This window comes from Meriones unguiculatus, chromosome 10 (genome assembly GCF_030254825.1).
Source record: "Meriones unguiculatus strain TT.TT164.6M chromosome 10, Bangor_MerUng_6.1, whole genome shotgun sequence".
NCBI classification, from domain to species: domain Eukaryota; kingdom Metazoa; phylum Chordata; class Mammalia; order Rodentia; family Muridae; genus Meriones; species Meriones unguiculatus.
Genome location: NC_083358.1, coordinates 47915841 through 47942819, shown reverse-complemented (window position 1 = coordinate 47942819; position 26979 = coordinate 47915841). Strand labels below are relative to the sequence as shown.

Genomic DNA, 26979 nt, shown 5'->3' with positions numbered 1-26979 from the left:
TGGCTTTGATGTGCAACTTAAAACTGTCAGAATCCATGGTTTAACCTTCAGGATGAAGGATCCAAGGCTGAAGCCTGGGAAACTGGCTCTGGTTGTAAGAATGACACAGATGCTGATTCAGATTCACTGCAAGGCTCTTCAGCCATGAGCAAAACTCTGCCAGTGAGCTGGTTTAGACAGCAGGAAGCTTAGTATTTCATGGGTACCCATAGTTTACTCTAGAATTTGGCCTTTGGAAAGAATGAGTAGAAAAATTGAGTCAAATGTCAAAGCTACCAGAATAAAAGCAAAAAGCTATTTTTTTTTTTTTTTCCTAGCAGTTAAGGTAAGACCAGGAGGATTTGAGGGAGGAGGTTCAATTGGGATATATAATGAATAAATTGTGAAGAAAATAAGTTTCCCAAGCTTCTACTATGAAAAAAAAAGTCACACAGAAACTTTGGAAAAGATGGTGCCACTTACTTTGGTAGAGTTTTCAAGTGATTTTCTCTTAACTCTAAGATTCTCAATTTGACAAGTCTGTAAAGAAGAGTTTTAAAAATTACTTCTCATTATTTCTATATAAAAGCATTTATATTTCAAAATGAACAATCATGACCATTGATTAGAAATGCTCAGTTGTTTTTAGTATTGTATCAGATTTTATTATTTTAATGTGTATGGCTATGTTTTTGCATGTATGCCTATGCACCATGTATGTGCTTGTGCCAGATCTTAAAGACACATACATATTGATGATGAGCAGGGTTGTGTAACCTCTGGCCAATGGCAAAATACTTCATTAAAACTTAAGATATTTGATTCTATCTCTGAATCCCAGCCTTTTAGGTTTCTAATGTTTCATAAAAGTATACTTACTTTTATATTTAAAAGTTTGAACATTCATCAGATTAATGAGCATCTTTTAAATTTCAGGTGTTATGTTCTTTAGGATATAGCAATGCTTTGTACTGAGAAACTATAGAGAGATCCAAAAAGCAGACAGAATATTCCAGAGGTTAGAGCCTTTGTCTTGATGTGAAGACAGATACATGAACATCCCAGTCTCTATGACTTACAAGCTAATCAACCCATCACCCTTCTAACTCTAGTTTTCTTGCTAATAGCACTAAATCCTTAGGTTGAATACTCTAAATGGCTTCATGCATGTAACAGAAATTCCCAGGATGTCACAAGTTGTGGTTAAGTGTTTGTTCTCTCTGATCTCACTGAAGGCACATTGGGAGCACTTCTGTGTGTCATGTTTTATGGACTCCAAGGTTCACATTTTACCACTTTCTGAAGGGTTTGTCATGGGAAGCTGAGGGTCTTCTACCTGTGACAGTACTGAGTGGAGAATGCTGCTGCTTTCACCTTTCTTGCTGCTTGGGTACCACTTGATGACATAATGGTGTGATGCATGCTATACATTTTGTATGCAGTGTATACATGTGTATACCTGCCTGGACTGAGCCTTGTGCTTGTTTTGCATAGAGCTACTGTAAAACCAATACCAACTAGATTTTCCAAAATTTTAATTGTTGAGACCTATTCTGTGTTGTTTTTTTTTTTTTGTTTTTAATTTTTAAATTTTATTTATTTATTCACTCTACATGCCAGTTGTAGCCCGCCCCCCCTCCTGGTCCCATCCTCCTTCACTCTTTCCTATATACCCCCTACTCCCCACCTCAGGAAAGGGGAGCACCCCCACACCTACCCAATCCCAGCATGTCTTGTGGTATCAGGAGTGAGTACATCCTCTATGACAGTGGTCTTGCCCGGCAGCCCCACCAAGGGGAAGTGATTGAAAAGCATGTAAGAGAGTTCTTGACAGAGACAGCTATTCTGTGTTTTAAGAAAACAAAGTTTCTGGTTGAAAGAATATTTGAGCATCCTTTCTCAAACCACCTAGCTGAAGGCTGAAAAACTGCTTATATTATGAATTATTATAAGTAAACATGCTATTAAACATAGCATATTTTGGCAACTTACACAAAATTTAAATTCTAATTCAAAGTAGTTCTGTTATTAGTATTAGTGTCCTCTTGGCTTAAACCTCATACTCATTTTAGGAATATTTAAAAGAGAAATTATAACAAAAAATCATGACAAAAAGTATCTTAGGGTGTATTTTATGATTTGTTAATTCTAAAGCACATTGTGCTGTAGTTGATGCCCAAAGGATAGTTCTAGTGTACAAGGGTACATGGAGCTGGGGAAACACTCTTTTATAAGTCCACGACTTGTAATTTCTCTCATGTGTATGGTTTAAGATGCTGTGGTATCTTCTTCCATAGAAATGATGGAGTCTGGGGCATTTGCAGCATAGAAAGGAGGTCACTGTATTTAAAGTGACTTCACCATGCCACCCAATATTCTTCTCACCTTTGTCAAGAGGCAGTTGCTGAATTACACCCAGTTAATCATTTGCACAATTTCAAAAACTATCAACCAAAGCTGACAATGAGTTTAGAATGTCTTTGTTTTTTATGACACATATGTTATACAAGAAAATACCCTTGGAAGATATTGAAACAAAATGAAAACGAAATTTGAAATGAAATTAGAATTTTAGCCTTTTATATCATGCATTTATATGGGAAAACGGTTATTATATTTTGGCATGGTACCTTCCTAGCCTTATCTAGGGTGAGAGTGCTTTCTTACAAAAGCATCGGTTTCTGCATAGCACTGTCACATAGGAGCACCACAGTTGAGTCAGCCAAGCTCCTATTTCCCAGTCTTCATTTTGTCAACAGTAAAAAATGTAATTTTTTGTCTACAAAATCCAAAGGTGAACACAACATTTCTAGTAATAAATTTATAGGCAATGGCTTTCTTTTCTTTTTCTTTCTTATTTTTTCTTTCTTTCTTTCTTTCTTTCTTTCTTTCTTTCTTTCTTTCTTTCTTTCTTCTATTTTTGAAGTTCTTTAAGCATGTACTACTACCCTCAGTTGTATAAGCTGGTTTCAAAAGCTAGGACAAGTTAAGTCCTCTGTTGTCATTTTATTTTGTATTGTATCAGATACTTGTGAAGACAGACATTTCTCCTGTATTCACTATTTATTTAAATTTTGTCACAAGCTACCTCTGCAGCCATACAATACCTCCCAACATCATGGCCTTCATCTTCATTTGTAAGGAATTTACATGTTAAGGATGTTGTTTTCATATACAATGAAAACATTTTTGTTATGTTTTATGACTTATTCTATTTGAAAACTATTTTGCTGGCTAAGTCTATCCATATATTTATAATGCTATCCTTTGCTTCCCTGACTATAAAAGAATTTTGCAACCTAAGAGCATAAACCGCCTCCTGAATTTGCTCATATTGTATGGCTTTCTTTTTCATATTTAACTTTAACTCAGCTAAAAATTATTTTATGATAATATTATGTGAAAAGATATTTTATGTTAATTATTATAGAATATTTAATTAACATTTATTGTACACTAATGAGGCTAAATTGTCATCAGCCCTGTCACTTACATCTTGACACTGATGAAGCACTTGGCAGAGGTAAAATGAGATTACACAGGCAATATCTTTTATCCTTACCTTCCAAAATTAGCTGGAAGAAATTCAAGGAAGGCGTCATTCAGGTAGAGCTGGGTCAGGTTAAGAAGCTGTGTGAAGCCATCAGGTAGTCTAAAAAGGAGTTAAAGTTTTGGTCACTGTATCAATGTTGCTATAGAAACATCAAAATAAATCTTAGAGATGAAAAAAAAAAGAATGGAAGAATTTATCAAACATACAGTTACAGCTGGAAGTTTAAAAACTTTTACCTGCTGCTAACATAAATGATGCCCTCATAACAACACCACTCTCCTGCGCTGACACTGATGTTGTTGAGAGCTGGAATCTCATACAATTGTTTGCACCTTCTGCAGCATATGAGACATTCTTAGGGAAATCTCAGCTGAATGACCATGTGACTTTAAGATGAACAGGCCCTTCCCACAAGAACAATCACTTCAAGACAGTCAAGGACCTTTTGACACTTAACTAATTCAGTCAGTCATTAACAGTTTCCTACAAATTCTCACCATGATGGTGAAGCTTGCTCCATGTGAAAAGGAACTGAACAATCTCCCACTCTAATGGTCTCTCGAATGCTAGCTTATCATGTGCGTATAAATGCAAAACTGGTCTTCAATCCTGTTAACTAAAGATAAGCAAGAACACTGGGAAGGTATTTGAGCAGAATCATAGTGGCTGTAAGTAACACTGAAACATGAAAAATTTTAGAAATTAGATGAAGTAATTACTTGAAACATTAAATAGTTTCTTTATTGTTTGTTTAGTTAAAATATTCTCCAGGAAAACTGTTCATGGAACAAAACTGTATTTTTCCTGCAACTGCATTTCTATTTTAACACTTTAATGTCTTTGTCTAGAGGCAGGCATGGTGGCACATAACTTTAATCCGAGCACTCAGGGAGGCTGAGGCAGGTGGATCACTTTCAGTTCAAGGCCAGCCATGGCTACACAGAGAAACTGTCTCAAAAAACAAGAGAAAAAAGTGTTGCTTTATCTATAGTCTAGCCTGAACTTTGTTCTAAACATTTCTGAGTTTTCTTTTCCTCACCTCATGACCATCTTTTCTGTAGTGACTGCTGACATCATTGTGTACAGCTGTTTGTACTCATTGAAGTCTGATACTCTGGAGCTTGTGGCCTGCTGTCAGAAGCCTCCTCTGCCCTTTGCTCTGCATCTCAAGCTGCCTATCAACCATTGTCATCACTGGCAGATTTCCCTTTGCTTCTCCTGCGTGTTCCCTATCCCACTGTGGGAACATGGCACCTGGGTTTCCTCTCATTGTTTCTCTTCTGCTCACACTTTATTACAAAATGTTTTCTTTCTGTGAAAGAATACATGTTCACACACAGCAGAATAAAGAAAACACCTAGCTCCGTGGAAGCCACCAGTAACCTTTCATGACCACATCGTCCAGTTTTTCTCTCTATTGTATAGCCTTGTCTGTCCTGGAACTCTTTATGTAGACCAGGCTGGCCTTGAACTCACAGAGATTTAGTACCACCATTCCTGGCCTACCTTACAAATTCTTAAATGTTCATTATTTTATTTTTTTAAAAGACTTTTACAGTGTAATTGGTTAGCTCACTAAAAAAAGTTTTTGCATGTTATAGAAATCAAATCATACTGTTTATATTTTCCGAGGCTTTTAAAAACTAGCTTTACATTTTTTCCAAATGTATTCATTTGGGCAGTCTGTCTTAGAAAGCCCTGCCATCATGCAGACACAGCACATCTAGTTTAGCACATTCTCCTGTAAGCGAAGGATTTCTATTTTCAGGTTTTCTCTTTGTGGTCATAAACGTTGCTTCTATGAAGTTATTTGAACACATACTCTAATGCTCCTTCACTAGAGGTTGCATAAATGCCTTCCTGAAAGCAACAGTAATGAGTTGTAAGGAATGAAAATTTAAATTTACTAAGTATAGTTAAATTTTATTCATAGCCTCATCCATTTATAACCCAAAGCATCTATATAAGAGCTTCTTTTTCTGTGTTTTTTTTTCTTAATTTCATATATGTCGTTGTTTTGTCCTCATGTATGCCAGTACACTGTGTACTTGATGAGGTCAGAAGGGGGGAGGGTCTGATTCCCTAAAACCAGAGTCTTTTAAAGAATAGAACCTGGGGCTTCTGCAAGAGCCTCTCTCCAGCCCCTCTCTGAGTCCTTGTTGACTCTTGGTTTCATTAGTTTTTTTTTTTTTCATATCATTTTAAAACTTGGTAATGTAAAATAATAATATATTTTATTTCTTATTAACACAGTGATAATTTCAATTCACTTATAGTCAGATTTTGATTTAATATTCTGTGGAAAACATGTTTATTTATTTTGGGTATTTTCCTATATTTCTGCCCTGACTTCTACTCTGTGGCTTTGTGTACATTGAACTGGACAAGGTCCTCTACAGGATGGTGTCTTCAGTCAGGGCTTCAGAATACCCTAGGGGTTGTTCTCAGCTACTGTGGAGCAGGAGAGAAATAGCTCACTTACTCATCTTCCTGGTCTACAACTCTGTAGAATTTTATGCCCCTGAAGCATACCCATGAGACCAAGTCCAGGATAGATCCTGAATGCTTGATTTGCATTTCCTGGGACTGTTGCCAGTATATTTTGTCTACATTCACCCTAACACCTGCTTCTTGTCAAACCAAATTAAACACAGAAGTCCCTTCTTGGAAATAATTTTCTTTTATTGCCTTTTTATTAGTACACTGTTTATGCAGATGGGCGGGCTTCACAGCAGCATCTCCTTATATGCAAGTGTTAGCTACAGATTCTGTTTGCTCCTCTCCTACTTCTACCTCCCTTTTCCCCTTAACAGTCTTTCTTCCACTTTCAGGTCTTCTGCTTTTTATTTTTTATTCATAGAAAAAAACTTTTTCAAAACAAATGTAATTTATTATTTTAATAAATTAAAAATCGCTATTATTGCTTAACCCTTATTCAGAAGGGCAAACAGTATAGACATCAGAAGTGGAAGAAGACAGGGAATTGGATCCTATCACAGACGGCCTCTGAAAGACTCTACCTAGAAGGGTATCTAAGCAGATGCTGAGACTCATAGCTAAACTTTGGGCATAGTGCAGGGAATCTTATGGAAGAAGGGGGAGATAGAGAGAGCTGGAGGGGACAGAAGCTCCACAAGGAGAGCAACAGAGCCAAAAAAATCTGGCCCGTGGGGTCCTGCAGAGACTGATGCACCAACCAAGAACCGTGCATGGAGAGAACCTAGACCTCCTGCTCAGAACTAGACCATAGGCAGCTCAGTCTCCATGTAGGTACCCTAGTAAGGTGAGCAAGGGCCGTCTCTGTCATGAAATCAGTGGCCAGCTCTTTGATCACCTCCTCCTGGGGGGACGGGTGCAGCCTTGCCAGATCACAGAGGAAGATGATGCAGCCAGTCCTGATGAGACTTGATAGGATAGGAGCAGATAGAAGGGAAGGAGGACTTCCCCTATTAGTGGGCTAGCAAAGGGTCATTGGGCTAAAAGAGGGAGGGAAGGCAGGACAGGAGGAGATGAGGGTGGGGGCTACAGCCAGGATACAAAGAATTAATTGTAATAAATAATAAATCAGTAAAAAAAGAAAAAAATTCTTATTATTATTGTTTCTTGTGATTGGCCATCCCACAGTATATGTAGATGTCAGAGTGGAGTCTGTTGATTGAACTCAAAATGCCAGGTTTGTAGGTCAAATGCTTTACCCACCCAGCCAGTGCTCTGCACTACTCCCCACCCAGACAGTGTCTGGCTATACATCCCAGACTGTCCTTGAATTCACTATATAGCTCAAGCTGATTTCAAACTCAAATCAATCCTCCTGCCCCGGTCTCACTAATACTAGGGTTACTATCATGTTACACCAGACCTGGCTGTAACTTTATACACAATAGGTTGATATTGATTGATAGTGAATCTTTACACATTATCACACACTAATTTTATATTGGTTATTTCATTCTATAGCTATCTTGCACCAGCATGGATTTTAGAGTGGGCTTGTTTTTAGATATAGCTTCCAGGAGAATATTTCCATAAGTTTACTCTTTGGGAAAGTTGAAATCACGAAAATTGGAAAGGGGAAGGAGATACAATGGGGACTTTATAGTGTAGAAACGAGTAGAGATCCCAGACGAATAGACACTGAGTTCAAAGTGAGTTCCTGGGAAAATGTTGGGAATCAACATTTGAGAATATCTGTAGGGAACTGCACTTAGAGGGTTTGAATGTCCACAACAAAGAAGCACAGAAAGCACCTGCATGCATAGTGACTGTTCTTCATGTCTTCTTTTCCATGTACCTGAAGTTGCATGCCTACTACATGACAGTTTCCTGGCAGTGACACAGATGTTAAACACATTTCTAATGAGATTTAGCCACTGTCCTTCTTGGATATCATAAAAGGAATTAATTATAACTTTAGAGAACTAAAGAGCCACAAACACATGTAAAAGTGAAGAACCTGACAATTTACCTCAAAAGTCACTTCCAGCTGAGAGTAGAGGTGCATTGCTGTAATAAATATTCAAACTTGTGTATGGGGTGAGACAGAAGGATTGTGAATTCAAGTTATCCTGGGATACACAGCAAGATCCTGTCTAAATAAACTAGAGAGGAAAACTCACTGCTAACAAACAAACAACAAACAAAACACTGATAACCCAAAGTTTCTAGTTTTGGGACAATTTGAGGTGTGGGCCTTCCTCAGTCCTCTCTCCAAAGGTGGGCATTAAACTGCCTCTTATTTTTCACTCTGATCAAGAATTTGCTTTTCTACCATTTCTGTGGCAATGTTTGCACAACTTTGAAACTAATAAAGATAGAGAATTTCCCTTAGGTTTAAAAATTGACCATCTGAAGCTTACTTAAAATGAAAACTTGTACTGACAAACACAAATTGTATGAAAAAAACAGTATACAACATAATATTATTTTCAGCCTAGTTATACATATATGTGATAATGTTTCTCATGTGGTTTTCTATGTAAAACAGAGTTGTGGAGGTTGTTGTGGTGTGATGTATTTACCAGGACTGCATTTTTATTCTAATTAACTTCAATAATAATTTACTGAATAATTACTCTACATGAGATTGAAAATTAGTATCTTCTCATTTTCCTCACAAAGTTCTCATGTATCTAGCAGGAAGCTTCTAGCAATTGCTTGTAGCAACATTGAAAAATTCTTAGTGTTAGCTAGGATATATCACATGGCATTTTAGGATAAGGATAAGTGCTGTACTGTAAAAACATAGATACTACACTTGATCTTAGCCAAATTATAATAAAAAAACATAGGTAATAAGTGGGTTATGTGGTATCTAGGTGATATGTGTCATAAGTAAATTTACTTAAGATGTTTGTCTTTTGATAACTTTATGGCACAACTGTAGCTTCTAAAAGAGTAACCCTACCACTGAGTCCTAATGTATTCATCAGAATGCCTGAGAAACTATAAGGGGGTAAGATGGCTTTCATGGGTTGTCATTAGCATCCAAACTTTCAGTGGAAGCCCATATCATATACAGTAAGAAGCCTTTGATAGTAAAATGATTTCACTCTCTTTAAATAACTTGATGGTTTTCCATAGTTGGCTGATTTGTTAAAAATAAAGTGTTAAAAAATTAAACAATTATGCTCCATAAACATTTGTTTAATTTCTTGAATTAAATGTATACATTCTCCCCACAGCACAGGATGAACCACTGCAGATTCATACTTAGTCATGCAGAGACACTGTGACATGCAGGACTAGACTGTTAGCCCTGGAGCCAGAAGTCTTGGTTTTGAACTGCAGTTCAGCTAATATCTGCACAACCTTTGAATATAACTTCACTTCCTCGTACTCAGTTTCCTTGCTTATAAGTAGTAATTTTAGCACCACCTCCTAAGGCAAGCCTCCACCGTCAAATGATTGTTTGTTCCATGGTGAGAACCATGAAGTAACAGTCATATTTCTTCTCTTATTAACTAAAACTGCTTTGAATACTTTTTATAACTGCTTATTTTCATTACTGGAACAAGAATTTTAAGATTGACTGCAGACAACTTTGCTTCAGCCTTTCTATTTTTTATTGTGTGTTTTGTTTTTAGAAGCTAAGTGTGCTTTATTTTTAGACCTGTAATAGAAAGGGTAAGCCCATTGAAGTAAGTTTTATATGTTGTAATTAAAAAGTCAATGTAAAACTTCTCTAATTGGGAAGACATTTTATATATACTTTAATTTACATAGCTTTAAATTATGAAATTATTATATTACAAGACAATTGGAAAAGTAATAGAAAAGTTAATTGCAAACCCACCTCTTTTAAACAGTCATGATTTGCATTTCACCTGGTTAAACAATATTTTCTCCTTGTGGAGCTCCTGTCCCCTCTTGGTCTTTCTGTCTCCCCCTTCTTTCATAGGATTCCTTGCACTCTGCCCAAAATTTGGCAATGAGTCTCAGCATATGCCAAAAATTCTGGGCACAGGGGTCTTTTCTGAGACTGATACTCCAAACAAGGATCATGCGTGGAGATAGCCTAGAACCCCTGCACAGATGTAGCCCATGGCAGCTCAGTGTCCAAGAGGGTTCCATAGTAATAGGAATAGGGACTATCTCTGACATGTACTTAGTGGCTGGCTCTTTGATCACCTCCACCTGAGGGGGGAGCAGCCTTACCAGACCACAGAGGAAGACAATGCAGCCACTCCTGATGAGACCTGATAGACTAGGGCCAGATGGAAGGGGAGGAGGACCTCCCTACCATTGGACTGGGGGAAGGGCATAGGAGAAGAAGAGGGAGGGAGGATGGGATTGGGAGGGGGTGGTGAAGGGGGCTACAGCTGGGATACAAAGAGAATAAACTGTAATTAATAAAAATAAAATTCAAAAAGAAAAAAATTCTCATTTTTTAACAATAAGAAAAATTGTTTTAACTAAAAATGTACTTATTTCTCCTTTTATTGATAATTATTTTTGTAATTTTATTATTTAAACAGTAGCTAAGTAATTTATAGAGCATATTCAGACATCTGTATAAGTGAAAGAGAGGTTGACATTAATTGTGTCCTGTGACAAACACCACAAGAAGCAGAGCCGATACTGTGCGGCCTTCACATCCATAATAGCTTCCTTGTTACTGATCTCTGAGTATTTATTATCTCATTTCTGTTTTATGTGTATGTTGTGTGTGTGTGCATGCCCATGAGCACACATGCAGAGGTCAGAGGAAGGCATCACTTTCCATTCTATTCTTTTGGAGTATGGTCTTTTCCTGAGCCTGAAGCTCTTCATTTGCCAGTCTGGTCAGTCAGAGAGCTTTTAGCATCTACATGCTTCTGGTCCCCAAACTTGGAGTTATAGGCACATACAACCTCTATGATTTGAAGTCAGGGCCTCATTCCTGCACAAGAAGCGCTTCTACTGGCCCATCTCCCAATCAGATTTTGAATATTCTTAAGAGTTGAAAATATATCTTTGATTTGTAGCAAACATGCTTCATAGTGAAAAGAACCAGTGATTTAAATAATATTTTTAGTTATTTATTATGGTAAAAGGCAATAACAGTGACATCTTAGTGGGATCGCTGTGGAAACTAAAATGAAGTTATGCAGTTAGAGGCTACAGAGGTGAGGCTTATCAGTAAATGCTGGGCTCTGATTTTGCACCCAGAAGTTATTTTCAAGTATGCTTTGATTATGTTCACTGATGGCAAAGCAAAGTAGTGACTCTAAGCAGTGTAACTTTTATGTTTCCAGTGTTTTCATCACTTATTATTTCATAAAATTCTCACTGAAAATTTAAAAAAATCAATGCAGAAAAATCAATAAAAGGAAATCTGTCTTTGAAAATAGCAATAAAACTGATAAATTGGTAGTCAGAGTGATCAAGCCAAACACTAGGACTTAAAGCCGGTGATGAAAGAGAAAATAACACCAGACCTATTGAAATTGAAACAGTTAAGGACCAAGAAAAACATACTGAAAACAGCAAGGTATGGCTTGTGCAAAGTGCACAGATTCCTGAAAACAGTTACTGAAGAAGAAATAGCTGGTTTGGATAACTTGCTAGCTCTAAAGGAAAGGCTGTAATGGAAACTCCAGACCAAATAGCTGCTCCAGTAAAGACCACCAAGGTTTAATAAAGAGATAGAACTAAATCTATGCAAATTACTGCAGGAAACTGAAGAGAACATTTCACAATTTACTTCATGAAACCAGGTTTACCTTGATAACAATCTAGACAAAGAAATTAGTAGCAGTATCTGATAGGTATATCTCAGGAAATCAAACGACAAATCAAAGACAAAGCATTAGTAGATGTTAGTAAAAAAGAGCAATATAGCATAAATATAGCATAAATATTTTATGACTAAATAGAGTTTCTTCCTGGCAAGCATGATTGACAGGAAACATTGAACAATGTGAATTGTTATAAAATTAAAGGAAGAAAGCCAAGTCATCACAGATCTTAGAAATCAGATTTGACCAAACTCAACACCCAATAAAATGAGCACTTTGCAAACTAGATCCCAAAGGCATGGCGACTCCAGTGTAACTTGCATAGTAATGATAAAGAATAAACTTAGTGAGGGCTCATATTACCTGACTTCATGATTTATAATGCAGCCATAGTAATTGAGGGAGTATCAGTGGTGTGAAGATAGGCATAGAGGTTGGTGTGACATAACAGAAGGCACAAATGGTCCAAACATGTACAACCAATAAGTTTTCAATGGTAACCCTATTCAGGATGGTTACCATTTTCAAAAACTGATCTGAAGCAATTAGATATTTGGACATCAGAGAAAAGCCTCACGGCCTTTAAGCTCCTGTGATTTGCAGAGGTTAGTTCTGGTGAGAATCATAAGGCAAAGGGAAAGCCGGAGCTACAAAAGCTCCAGAGAAAAGCTTCAGAGAAATCAGCAAGACCCTGAACTTGAGAAAACATTTTTAGACAGGAAGCTAGGATGCATGTTATTAAACAGGACATCATAAAAGCCTCTCCATGAGGGCAGTATTTAGAGTGTGAAGGAGCAAACCACAGAAGTGGGAATCATACTGCCCCTGGAATCTGAAAATAACTTAAAATTCAGTATTTAAAAGGCAAGTCAAGGAAAAACGAAAAAATTGAATCACTGGCAAAGAAACAATACCTTTAATTAATATGCAGAGAAATATGCTGATTGGACATTATAAATGTAAATTAAAACCACAAGGAGACAGCTCATCTACCATACTGACTAAAATGCACAAATGAGAGCTGCTAGCAGTAGTTGATGGCAAAGAAACAGCCACCGTTTGCAAAAACTTGTAAGTTTCTTTTAGGCTCAAGGATATGAATTCTGTACTCCCCATTGAATTATCCTAGGCATTAAGAAACACAAGCAACACCAGCCTCAGTCTCTCAGATGTCCGCATGTAGTCTCTATCAGCAGTGCTCAGCTCCCATCAATGCACACAGGGGTCCTGTGATCTCTCTGCAACGGGATGATCTTAACAATAAAGAGGCTGGCACGTGGACAAAGAGACAGCCAGTAAGATGAGCAAAAACAGACACAGACCCCAGCCATTCACAAGGCATTCTGGGAAAGACAGCTGGGCTAAGAGAGTTCTCAGGATACTGAAATTATTTATAGTGATTATAGTTTGTGACTAACCATCTGCCAAAGTTTACTCAGTTGCGACAAAAATGAGCAGATTTTACTTACATAACTTAAAAGAAAAGTCTGACTTTGAAAATGGACACACAACTTAAATTTATTTTTCTATTGACTGTGTTTTTTAATTTTAATTTTATTTTTATTAATTACAGTTTATTCACTTTGTATCCCAGTTGTAACCCCTTTCCCCATCCCCTCCCAATCTAACCCTTCCTCTTCTTCTTCTATGCCCTTCCCCCAGTCCACTGATAGGGCAGGTCCTCCTCCCCTTCCCTCTGACCCTAGTCTATCAGGTCTCATCAGGACTGGCTAAATTGTCCTTCTCTGTGGCCTGGTAAGGCTTCTTGACTGTGTTTTTATGCACTCTCAGACTGTTTTATATTTAAAGTGTTAAGTGTTTTTGATAAAATATGTCATTTAAAATGTTTTACAGAGTTAAATATATAAAACAAATTTGGAAATGGCTATGATAAAACTGGATTTTAAATTCTTTTTTTTTCCCAGAAAGTCTTTTTTAATTATTTTTACTTTTATTAATTACAGTTTATTCACTTTGTATCCTCCCTGTAGTTCCCCCCCTCCCCTCCCAATCCTAGCCTCCCTCCCTTTTCCCCATCGGTGCTCCTCCCCCAGTCCACTGATAAGGGAGGTCCTCCTCCTCTTCCTTCTGATCCCACTAAATCAAATGATCATGATTGAAAAATTCTTCCAGTTTTTCTTCCAGAACCTTCTTTCATTGTTTCAGTGGTCCTAAACACAGGTCCTCTACTAAGCCACTATTATTTCATGAGGCTTTGGAACACAAAGTGAGTAATATGATCAGGCTTCATCTCTTTTAATGGAGATTTTTGGTCAGTTAGGAAGGCTTGCCTACTGTGATAATTTTCTAGTGTCCTGCCTGTTTGAAATCTTAAAATGATGTAATTTTTAAAATCTTAAAATGATGTAAAGTGATGTAATTTTTAATCTGGCTTCTACCCTAAAAACCTTGCTGCAATCACTAAACAAGACAACATATTAAAGTCAAGGAAATAAAGAAAACCAAAAAACAAATAATATACTTAGCAGCCTTGCTTTTCATTCACCCTGGGCTGTGTGGCTTAAGGGAATGTTTGCAGTCTTGTATGAGAGGCTAATGGAATCCATTATGTTGACATGTGGAGAAAAATGCATTTAATGTAGAGTTGGGGAACTATTGTCAAGGCCTGTATTTATTTTTCCCTTCCTTTTTGTATTTTGAGGTAGGAAAGTGATTTTGAACCACATCATATTGTGTGATGTATCACATTTTTTTTTGTTGCTTCTCAGATAAGTCACTCACTGTATATTTCTATCTCTGTTGTGTTCTCTGGTGTAAAGCTTTGAGCAGCCTCTTTGTATCTTTTGAAAACACTCCCTCCATTAAGCACTACAGTCACCTCTACCCAATTAGACAAAGTCCTGAAGGACTTTGCTGCCAGCTTCATGCAATTAAGATGCCAACTCTCTCTGCACTCCAGGACCACTCTGCTCCAATCTCTCTCAAGTACTACTAAGATGTCAGTAGTCTTTCTGGATTTTAGTTCTACTTCCATTTTATCTGAATGTTCAGGATCTGGACTTATCTAACTAACCTGTTAATGATTAATTTTACAGACCTCTCACTCCAGAAAATATTTGAGTCAGCAACATAGCCACAAGTTGAGTTTAATTTTCCCATGATATTTTTTAACTAATAGATCTTGAACCACAAACACCATTTTATGATGTCAACATCTTTTTCATTCACATCTCCACATTTACTATACATTTAAGCTTTTTCATTTACTCTTCCTGTTATCTTTAGGACCCAAGCACTTCTTATTTGTAGTTAGAGCAAATTTCTTTGATGAGGACATTCAACTATTAAATCATTCTTTGGCACCTTTAAAACTTCCATTGTTTTGAACTTCCATGGAGTCCTTGATGCTAATTTCTTGCCATGACTGCAAGTAATAACTATTTCCTTGATTTTGATTCTCATCCATGGGATACTGCTGAGAACTACAGAAAACCAATGCTATGGTTGCTAAAAGTAATGCTATATTGTGCCAGTTGGGTCTTTCTTCACATTCACAATGCTTTTACTCATTTTAATTAAATTCTGAGCTCTTATTATTCTATTAAATATGACAATTGATGTTACATTGAAAACTATTATCATCAAAGTTCTAGCTAGGCACACTATAAGCCAATGGAAATACAAATAAAAATATAAGTAAAATTTAGTCATTTATACTCACTTAGAAATGGGATTGACACTGGCTTCAATAATGGTTAAACACTTACAGCACTTTATGTTTTCTGGAAATTCTTGTACACCTAAAAGGTTAAAAAACAGTGATATGAGTTTATGAAAATATCCCAGCAAGGTTGTTGAAGCTCTGGTTTCTACAGTGAAAATAAACCATTAAAACTACAAGTTTTGAATCTAAACTCCATGTAGAGCAAATATTCAAGCGGAGGTGATAACTGGATACATTAAAACCATGCAAAAGGCAGGTGTACTATAATTTTCCTAATAAAATTAAATGTTAATACTTTAGGATATTAATAGCTAGAAGCTGCATGTAAAATTAAGGGCAGCTGTATTTATCTCTTTACTAACTCTAAGGAATGAAAAATAAAAAGTGTCTTGACATAATTTGTTACAAAGGTTTTGAGTGTAAAAACAGCACCACACATCTAATGTGCCAACCTCTGTTGTTCAGCTGAAATCGTGAAACCAAATGAGCTCGTCTGCGAGAATACCCCAAGTTTACTTCTGGGAATCTCTGGGCATTCTTGTTATGTTTAGGCTGGTTTCAGAGTTAGGCTGAACTGGTCTCATAATAAAAGCAACCTCATATTAGAACGTTCTTTGGTCACAAATTATATAGGGCATTGTATTTGATAGACAGAATGGTATGTTTGCTTTTAAAAATAGGCAGTTTTATTATTCACAAATAGAAAATGACATTGATTATTATTCCTACTCCAAACAAGGATGTTATGTTGATGCTTTACCAATAAATTTTCTCAATAAATGTAGCACAAAATCTAACTTGCTGTGTTCACAAAATTAATCACAAAAGGCAAACTAAATTCATGCTTTCTAAACTCACAGCAGCCTAGACACAAACCTTTTAAATCACAGAATTAATCAAAACTGTATACACAAATTATTAATTACTTTAAGAAGATAGATACAATAAAGAACTTAACTGCTACATCTGATTAATTTTGTTCTTTGAACTTCCCATATTAAAAATATGATGCTTGAACACATTTAATATTCCTGCTTTGGACTGGGGTTGTAGCTCTGTTGGCAAAGTCTTTGCTGGAGTGCAGAAAGACCTTAGCTTGACTCCCAGCACTACATACATGAGGTGTAGCAATACATGCCTACTTTCCTAGTGAACTTGGGAGGTGGAGACAGGAAGATCATCCTTGGCTACATAGTAATTCCAGGACAACTGGGACTACATGAACCCTCAAAAGAAAGTCTTTGCTCTCAATTCTTTATTATTGAGAAAGAACCTTTCTGTTACTTATTAGGGCTCTTCATTCTTTGTACATATTCTGCTTTCTGTGTCTCCATTTGACCATCATGCTTGCTCATTCTTCTACCAGGAAACAGAATGTATAAGTGAAGAAAAACATCCAAGATTAATCAATTTGTCATTCTTACCTGGCATGAGGAAGGGAGGCAGAGAATCATGAATAAATGTCAGGTTAGGAGGCTCAATTTGGTGCTTTTAGTTTTGTGTTCCTATATTGTAGAGGAGTTTTAATCCAGCAACATGGGTACTCTGATCACATCCAAAGACCTTCTAGGTCTGTGTGATCTGGCTGTAGTACAGACACACTGTTAGTACACACCTCAAATCCTAAACAATGAAGGTTAATATGGCTTGTAGAAGGAAGCCATGTTTGAAAGTGAGGTCTAATTGAGAGGCGGGAAAAGTGATAAATCAGAGAAAGATTTGACAGAATAGGCTACGCCCAATTCTCATGTAAACAAATAGGAAAAGGTAACTTAGGAGAGTGCAGTGCAGAGAGGAGAGAGAAGGCAGTTTTATTGGGAGAATTTTATAGAGACAGGTTGCAGAGAAAGAACAAGCTAGACACAGGTGAGGACAGAATAAGTCAGAGAATGAGAAGGAGCCAGAAGATTAGAATATATTGCTAGAGTTAGTTTGAGGCCAAGTAGAGCAGTTCAGTCAGAACTGAGATTATCTAGTTGAATCAGCCATCTTGGAGAGGAGTTCAGAGTCAGGACAAGTTAACTGAATCAGCCAGCCACAGTTTAGAAAGAGATAGAGAGAATAAGATAGACACACGTGAAGACATAATGCCAGAGAATGAGAATGAGCCAGAAAATTAGGACATATTGCTAGATTTAGTTTGAGGTCATCAGAGCAATTCAGTCAGAAGCTTAGAGAAGCCAGTTTGAATCATTCAGGTTGAACAGGAGTTTGAGCCAAAAAAGCTGAGATGAACCAGCCAGTGAGTGTTCAGAAAGAGTGAGAAAGGTGAACTTATTCAGCAGTAAGTCTCAGAGGCTGAAAATATTCTAGGCCTAGGTTAGATTATATGGAGGCTAGCAGACAGAGGTAGTAAGCCTCCGAGATGATAATTACTTTAGGTGAATAAAAAATTCTTTTACTTTATCTGAAGCAGACAGGATAATCCAAATGAAAGCCACATTATCTTACTAGGCTCATGTGTGTGCAAGAATGACACATATGTACCTGTTTGCGTGGGTACACTCGCCATTAAGCCAGAGATTCACTTTGAGTGTCTTCTCTAATCTTTCTTCATCTTAGTTTTTGAGAAAGGGTCTACTACTGACCCTGAAACTCAGCTATTTGGCCAGACCTGAGGTCCTTTCCTATCTCCACCTCATCAGTGCTCTGGAATCATAGCATGTGCCTATAGGTAGCTTTTTAAGTGGACACTGGGGAGATAAACTCAGAGTTTTATATGTTCATTTTGTCTCCATTTCCTTATAGAAGCTTGTAAGCTTGCAGTTAAAAGTAGTTTTCAGCTTTCTTTAATGATAAAAAAGCTTCTGAAGTAAGAAAGGGCACAAAAATCATGTCATTAAAATCTGTGTTTAGCTTTAAATTGGCTTTAAATATATATCCAAGTATGAAAAGAAGTATTTCTTTTTGTACAGAAGTTAAGTTTGGAACTCAAATGGAGTCTCATCATTACTAAGCTCTGAGCTTAACAACAATAGAACTCTGATTTTTTGAGCCTATAAATAGACACCACTCAAAGGAAAACCCAACTGTGAGATTTCTGTGACATGAAAGTTGTCCTTCCATCTCACTTTCCTGATGTTTACTTTGCTGTTTTTGTTATAAGGTTTCCCTGTCCCTGTCTAATTTTTCAGCCAAACCCAGGTCTAAATACCATCTTCATAGAAATTTAAATTCTAGAATTTGCATGAAGATTTATTTAACTATTTTAAGCCCTCTTCTTCTTCTTCTTCTTCTTCTTCTTCTTCTTCTTCTTCTTCTTCTTCTTCTTCTTCTTCTTCTTCTTCTTCTTCTCCTTCTCCTTCTCCTTCTCCTTCTCCCTCTCCCTCTCCCTCTCCCTCTCCCTCTCCCTCTCCCTCTCCCTCTCCCTCTCCCTCTCCCTCTCCCTCTCCCTCTCCCTCTCCCTCTCCCTCTCCCTCTCCCTCTCCCTCTCCCTCTCCCTCTCCCTCTCCCTCTCCCTCTCCCTCTCCCTCTCCCTCTCCCTCTCCCTCTCCCTCTCCCTCTCCCTCTCCCTCTCCCTCTCCCTCTTCTTCTTCTTCTTCTTCTTCTTCTTCTTCTTCTTCTTCTTCTTCTTCTTCTTCTTCTTCTTCTTCTTGACAGGGTTTTTCTGTGTAGTCTTGGCAGTTCTGGACTTACTTTGTAAAACAAGCTGGCCTCAAACTCACAGAGGTCCACTTGCCTCTGCCTCTCAGAGTGCTGGGATTACAAGCAGTGCTACTGTGCCTGGCACTGCCTATTGTTTTAGCTGTATTACATCTAAAATTAAATGAAACTAGAAGAAAACAACAACAACAGAAAAAACCAACAAAACAAAACAAAGCAAAACACCACTGTACATTGCATAGTTATGAGTTAAAGAATCTGTTTTCTTTTTTTCCTTTCATTCTTTTTTGCCCTTTTTAAAATTTATTTATATTTTTATAAATTACAGTTTATTCACTTTGTATCCCTATTGTAGCTCCCTCCTTCATCTCCTTCCAACTCCACCTTTCCTCCCTTATCCCCTCCCATGCCCTTCTCCAAGTTCACTGTAAGGGAAGGTCCTCCTCCCCTTCCATCTGACCCTAGCCTATCAAGTCTCATCAGGACTGGCTGCCTTGTTTTCCTCTGTGGCCTTGTAAGGCTGCTTAAGTTTCTGAAGAAGAGTTAGTCACGCATTAAACAGGTTTTACTGAGTTGTGTATTCTGTATTGGGAAGTGCTGAACTTTGAGGAGACAGTTTGGAAAAGATAGGAAATTCTTTCTATTTGTGGAGCTTGTATTTTATCAGGCGAATGCACACAATAAACATATATGTAAATGTAAACATACACTGTGTTTTAGCAGTGAGGAGCATCACAAAATTACTTAGATATTAGATAAAAAAGGATGACCCCAGGACACATGGCTGGTGACTTGAGTGATGGGACTACTTTCTGCTCTGATGGGAATATGGTATATAGAGTAAGTTTGATAGAAGATAGAGTTGTACTGTGGGCATTATATAACTACTGGTTGGAGCTCAGCAGGAAAACTCAGGAGAAAGCTTTTGCTTATAAACTTTGAGTGTAAGTGAGAGTGCCAGACTGTTTTCAGGGTTGGCAATTCAGGGCTAGAGAAATGGCTTAGCACTTTAGAGCACGTACTGTTTTTCAGAGAACCCAAGTTCAGTTTCTAGCGCTTATATCAGACAGCTTACAAATACTTGTACCTCTGACTCCAGGGGGATCTGACTCTTCAGGTCTCTGCAGGCCAACACAGACACACAGATACATAGACACACACACATAGACACACACACACACACACACACACACACACACACACAGACAGACACACAGATGGAAATAAATAATAAAATAAAAAGAAATGCAAGTTCAGTATATACATAATATTTAAACTATAAAAGAGATATCAGCACTGATGGAATCAGTTTAGAAGACAATGAAGATGACAAAAGTTAAGCTGTGATGCCCTTCAAAATGAGCAAGAATTAACATAGCAAACCAAACAAGAGGTCCAGTAAGATATTGGACAAAATGAAAGCATTGAGCCCTATAATTCAAATGGAGAAGAGGTTTCTAGTTGATGATAAGAACTAATCCAGAAGATGCTGATAGATCATCAAAAGAGAATCATGAATTGCCATCGCACTTGGTAAGGTAAAAGCCTGCTTGCTGTGACCTTTAAGAGACCTGTAGGAGAGAAGTAATAAAGATTAAAGAATGAGATTTGGATGGAGAGAAAGTCTATACAGATAATACAGAAACCACTTTTCTAAAGCTAGTCCAGCGAATGAGACAGGTGGAGAGCAGGAAGCTTTGTGTTTTTGAGTTAGTTCTGAACAAATAGTAGTACATATGTATTCTGAATTGAATAATCACAAATAATCTCGATGATACAGTGCAGAGTCTGGAGAGCTATCGTCATGGTCTGGGGGCAGGCAAAAGAGTGTGGCCCAACAGTGGGGAGACAGCTTGTGTCCCAACAGTAAGGGAGAAAACAGGACTGACTTTCCTGTACCTACACGTAGCAATCAGGGAGCATAGGGAAGAGGTTGGATGGAAAAGGGAAATATCTTTTGAGAGGGTCACATTTATCAATGGCTCATGCTTAGCACAGTGAACACGGAAATCACAAGTCACAGTTTTGGAGGTGGAGCTGACCTAGTCACCACAACAGTATGGAGAAATGTCTGCTAAAGAGCAAAAGGCTGCAGTTTGGACTGTGATTGTGAATTCTGTGATACTCGCATGTGTGATTAGTTCTCCCTAACTTCCATTCAATAATACTCAGAGAAATGAATTCAGCCAGGCTTGTAGTTTTGATGAACTATAGGTGTTGACTAGGGACAGGGTGTTAAGAAGATCCACAAAAGAACATATTGATAACTAACCACAGAACTTGAATGACCATTGACAGAGTTAAAGAAGACAGCAGCTAGTAGAGACTGATGTAGGAAGATTATGATATAGTTGACATTGAGATTCATTACTGTTTAATTTCCTAGGTGGTTTCTGTAACAATATGACAGCTTGAGAAGTGTTTATTAAAATTCCTATAAATTATATTTCACATCAATAGCTTGAAGCATTGAACTAAGACATGAAAAGAAACACGTGATTTTTTTATGGAAGATGTAGATTTTAATTACCTATATTAAGATGAAAAGGATAATTATCTCTTTTCAAACAAACAAAGTACGACAGAATTTATAAATGCCAAACTTAATGATTTAGTGTCCCTTTAAATTTATAAGAAGCATTTCTTACTTGTAAATTTTTGCACAAATAAATTATACAATTACAGGTGATGTATACTGAATGATTATGTTTTCTGAATTGCATACAAACATACCAAATAGTATACTCTGTGGTATAAGTGCTAAATACTAGGGAAAAAGCAACAATGGAAGCATAGCTAATAAAACATTTTTAACTACATCTTGTTATTAATCCTTGAAATAGGTATTTTTATTTTGAGAAGAACACAGCAGCCTACTTTTATGCTAAAAAAGTTGGATTAGACTCTGAGGAAAAAAAGATGAAATATATAGAGAAACATGCTATATGCACATTATTCCATTCTCTAGAATTAAAAAAAAAAAAAGATTAACAAATCAACTATGATTCAGTGGAAGGCCAGGATCTGAAATCAGCACATCTCACATACTGTCAGGAAATTTAGGATTTTATCTAGTGTGGGATATAATTTCTAGCTACACATATGCATCAATGTAGTGCTTAGGACAGGGCAATCTGTACAGAATCTGATGCAAAGTTACTCTCTTCAGCAAGTCAGCAAGAAGAAATCAGAACTGCTGTCTTGCCAGAGGAGAGTAGATGGAGAACCACAGAGTAACCTCAGTACTCTTCCCACTGACCAGTCCTGTTTGTTGTAGCCAACATGCTCTTTATTCTTATAAAAGTTAGTTCTGAGACACGGAGGAACTCATGCTAGCACTAGAAACTTAAATTGATCAATTAGAGTTGTTTAAGGAAGATATTTAGAAACTATTTTGCAACAATTATTACTAACAAATTAAAATTTTGATATATAAGAAGAAACAGTTTGAATTTGTTTTATATATTAGTGTTCATAGAAGGTTACTAAGGATATGTGGCTCACAGAGCAAGAGTCTAGACTCCATGGGGTGAGAACTGACAAGGAGACTTCAGAAGGCAGTTTGTAGTGTTCCGAAAGGTCAAAGTGAACTGGAGAAGCATCTGGGGGTGCTTTGTGCTCTCCTTCCATGGAGAAGAAAGATGGACTCAGGGACCAGGCCTGGGGGGCGGGGTACGGGTTATTTGTGAGAGCCTGCCTGTCTCAGTAGCTTTACAAGAATAAAACCAAATTCTGGTGAAGTTATCAGTAATTGGATACAATCAGCAATTGGATACAATCACAGAATAAAACTGGTAAAGTTATCAGTAATTGGATACAATCATAGAATGAATTTGTGTCAGGGATGTGTCTTGGGAAAATTCTGTACAGCTTTTATGACTTTGACCTTTGTTTATAGAGGAACACATGTGACATGATCAAAACACATTGGTTGGCACTGATTCTGTGTTCCCTTTCTTTACTCCAAGAACAGGGATTTTGAGAGAGAATTTTAGGAAATGAATTACTTCATATTATTTTGTATTTAATATTATTTCAATTCTCTATTTTCAGTAGACTGCTTCACTGAGCATTCTCTCCACCTATATTTTGACAGAAGGCTCTGAGGGAAACATTAGGTTCACAAAGGACAATGAGTGCTGCATGGTTGTGAGGACTCAAAGTGGCTCACACAAGCTCAATTTCATTCTCTTCAAATTATTTGTAAGGTACAAACCATGGGGAATTTATTAATCATATGTTTTTAAAAAGGCCCTGCTGTACCCTTGGGCATCCTAGTAATTAGCTGACAGAATCCAGAATGGACGTCAGAGGATGAAGGGTTGGCATTCTTCTTGTCCTTGTATTAGTTGCAGAACTTGACTGAGTGCTGCTGATGTGTTTCAGATTTCCCTGCAAAGATATCCAAGTTTAAAGGCCTAGTGCTGGGCTGTGCAGGTGACAGGAGAAGCACCTTTCTTTTTCATTGCCATGACGTTATTTAATGGAGCAAAAGAGACTCTGGTTTTTAATAAGTTAGGAAGCAATGCTGTTGAGGCAAGAAATTTTATAGGGCAGGGTGCCCACAAGGACAGCATATTGATTATGGTCGCATGTTGACCTTTTTTCCATAACACATACCCCAAGGTAACTTCCCTGAGAACTTACAGCACAGACATCAGGGTTCTTCTTTCTCTTTCAATATCCTCAAATGCTTCAAGATTTTAAAAAAATCTGTTAACTGTTTCCTACTGTGAGTCTGGAACAGAGCATTTCTCTTTCTTCCGGCAGATGGAGAGTTGATTTACCTCATGTTTCATGAGTGCTTCAGGAAGGGGTGGAATAATTAGCACATCACTAACATACATAATAACCCTTCAACCATGATTGCCTCTTATTATCACTAACGATAGTGATTTTGCCCACCATGCTGCTGCTCACAACCGTTCGTATATAGAAATAAGTGTTAGAGGATGAGAGAAAAAAAATCACTTAATTGTTCAATAATTAGGAAGCATTTTCAAATTAATTCATTTTCATTAAAATCCTTATATAATGGTGTCATTGTCTTTAAGAGGCTGTGACAAATCAACAATCAAACTTGAAATTACTGACTAATTAAACCTTATCATTTATTATCTAATTTCACTGTATAAAACAATTACTCTACTATGGCCATGAATTAGCTACACTCAGACTTAGACTGTTTATTCAGAGATCACACTATCATGAACTGTATTCATCTCCGATTTACACAGATTCTATTTCACCATTGAATTCACATGTGTGGGTGACTTAGGGTTTCTGTTTCTGTGATGAAACAACATGACCAAAAGCAAGTATGGAGGAAAATGCTAATTTAGCTTATACTTGCATGTTTGAAGGAAGTCAGGATAGAAACTCAAAAAGAGCAGAAACTTAGAGTCAGGAGCTTATACAAAGACAATGAACAGTTGGGTTTTACTGGCTTACTCATCACGGTTTGTTCAGCCGAATTTGCTTTCTTATAGCACTCAGGACCACCAGCTGAAGAATGGTACCACCCACAATGGGCTGGGTCTTTTCTCATCAATAACCAACTTTAAAAAAAAAAAAAAAGTCCTACTATTGTATCTTTTAGAAGCATTTTTTCCAGTTGTAGCTCTCTCTTTTCAGACAACACTAGTTTGTGTAAAATGAACACAAAACCAGCAAGACAGAGGGTAATGGATGCACTATACATTAGGATTGATGGTGCTTGCTTCCCTTGCATCACTGCGTTCAATTAGGGAACAAGAGTAATTACTGAGAAAGCAAAAAAAAGTATGGACATGTTTTTATTTCTCTCTAGGTACAGAAATGACAAAGTTTTAGTAAAGTTAATCAAACTTTGTTAGAAGGTCAAAGTTAATGAACTTATTTTTAAGAAAATATGCTTTTTATTGATAGTAAGAAGTTGGAACCTCCTTTTCTAGCTCATTGCTTTCCAGTTAATTGAGTATTTTGATTATACCATGTGTGTAAATATTCTATGTGGCGGGCTCTTTTGAAATATATTTTCTAACTGAAAGATAAGAACACCTGATAGGGAATCCTGTGATGCCCTGATGAATGTGGAAAACGGTTAATGCTGAGACCAGTTTACACTTGTCTCTCTCCTCAAACATTTGTCATTTCATTGCTGAATTGATTTTTGGAACATCTTATGCTTTATTACTACAATCATCCTTCTGTGCATAGAAACAGGAATGCTCACTCCATGTGACTATAACTTGGGTTCCCCTGGTAACCATCTCCTCATCCTCTCAATCCCCTTAGTGTGTAAAAATATGAGCATAACATATTCACCATAGAGAAGCTGTCAGTGGTGGTGTGCTACCTGTGTCGCTAACCTATGCCCACCCTTGGGGAATGCTTATTTTCATTTCAGCAACATTTTGAACATTAACAATTTACTTGGTTACAATGAATACTGAGAAATTAGCATCATCCACACCATGTGGCTGGCCTTGTATCAGCAGAAATGATGTAATGGAGACATTATCAACCCCGAAAACACTTGTGTAAGCACAGAGACGCACAAGAAAAGTAGCTCCCATTGGAAGTAGAAAAGTAGCGATTAATGAATCGAAGCCAAACAAATCAAATAACAAATGAGAGCAGCAAGGCAAAGTGGGAGTACCTGAAAGACTTTAAAGACTAGAAAAACTTTTGATAAAACTGAAAACAAGGTGGGTGATGAAATCATTTTAGAATGCAGAGGGTACAGCAGACACAGGCATGGAGAGGCATTAAAAATTGAAGTGAAAAAGTTATAAAAAAGAATTTAAGAGAAAAATGAAAATACAATACTAGTTGGATTGTAACTTGTGAAAGCATGACTCAAGAATATACAAAGATATCAGAATTAGAAAGGAAGAAACCAGCCCACGTGCAGACTGTATGACACACATGAATCTCAGCAGAACTATTGGCAATATGCTAGAAGTATATTCAGCACTGTAACTAACTAGAGGACAAAAGTCTCAAAATTAGTAATGTTTCTGAAATATGGAATCAATCAAATTACAAAAAAAGTAATTTTTAAAGGGATACAGTTTATAAAACTAGTGATTTAGAACATTTCTCAGTAACTAAAAAATGTATGCAAAACTGGCTTACAAGATGTTTCAGTGGGTAAAGGCACTTGCTGCTAAGCTTGGGGATTCATTCCCGGGATCCATACAGTGGAAGGACAGAACTGACTCCTGTAGGTGGTCCTTGACCTCCACACATGTTTCTGGCAAGTACACACACACACACACACACACACATGCATGCACACACAAGCATGCATGCATACACACAAAGAAATGTATAGAACTTGACTAAAGGTACAAAGTAAGACATAATGAAAGAAAATAGTCTGTTGATATTTTATCACCACAAGGGTATCAGTTCTTTCCAAGTTAATGGTTAGAATCAAATCAAAATTTAAAATTATGCCAGATTGTTTTTGTGTCTGAACAAGCTTTGCTTAAAGCTTTGGGTTGAATATCAAGCGCATCATTAAGACACCTAAAATGAAGAAAGAGAAGACAGGAATGTTAAGGCAGTGCAATTCAGTAAGCAAATCTAATGGTGAGAACGGGTCTCAAGCAGATAGGAATAGTTCAGTAAGCAGAAAAAGGCTGTAGAACTGGAAGACTCCACACAATATATGGGAAGACAGGCTGCTGAGTGTCACAGGAAAGCCAGGATCAGTTCTCAGCAACTACATGCGTGTGGACCTTCATTACAGCCATCTGTAACCATAAGTCCAGGGCATCTGGTGCCCTCTTCTGGCTTCTGTGAGCACTGCAGTCACATGGCACACAGATACCACTCATGCACTAACACACAAAATAATATATATATATATATATATATATATATATATATATACCTTTTGAAGAATAATCTGTAAAATGTGGTAGCGCTTCACAGAAAACTTAAACCTTAATTCT

The 26979-nt window shown here is 37.2% G+C and overlaps 1 protein-coding gene across 10 annotated transcripts in view; it reads right to left on the bottom strand.

The window, feature by feature from the left end:
* Positions 1-26979, bottom strand: part of Lrrc7 (leucine rich repeat containing 7) — a 688618-nt gene that overhangs the window by 295815 nt on the left and 365824 nt on the right. For all 10 annotated transcript variants that reach the window (XM_060392421.1, XM_060392420.1, XM_060392426.1 and 7 more), the window contains 3 exons: positions 15431-15509; positions 3542-3631; positions 463-519 (listed from right to left, as the gene is read on the bottom strand). In XM_060392421.1, coding sequence (XP_060248404.1) covers positions 463-519; positions 3542-3631; positions 15431-15509 — 226 coding nt within the window. The remainder of the gene's footprint in view (positions 1-462; positions 520-3541; positions 3632-15430; positions 15510-26979) is intronic.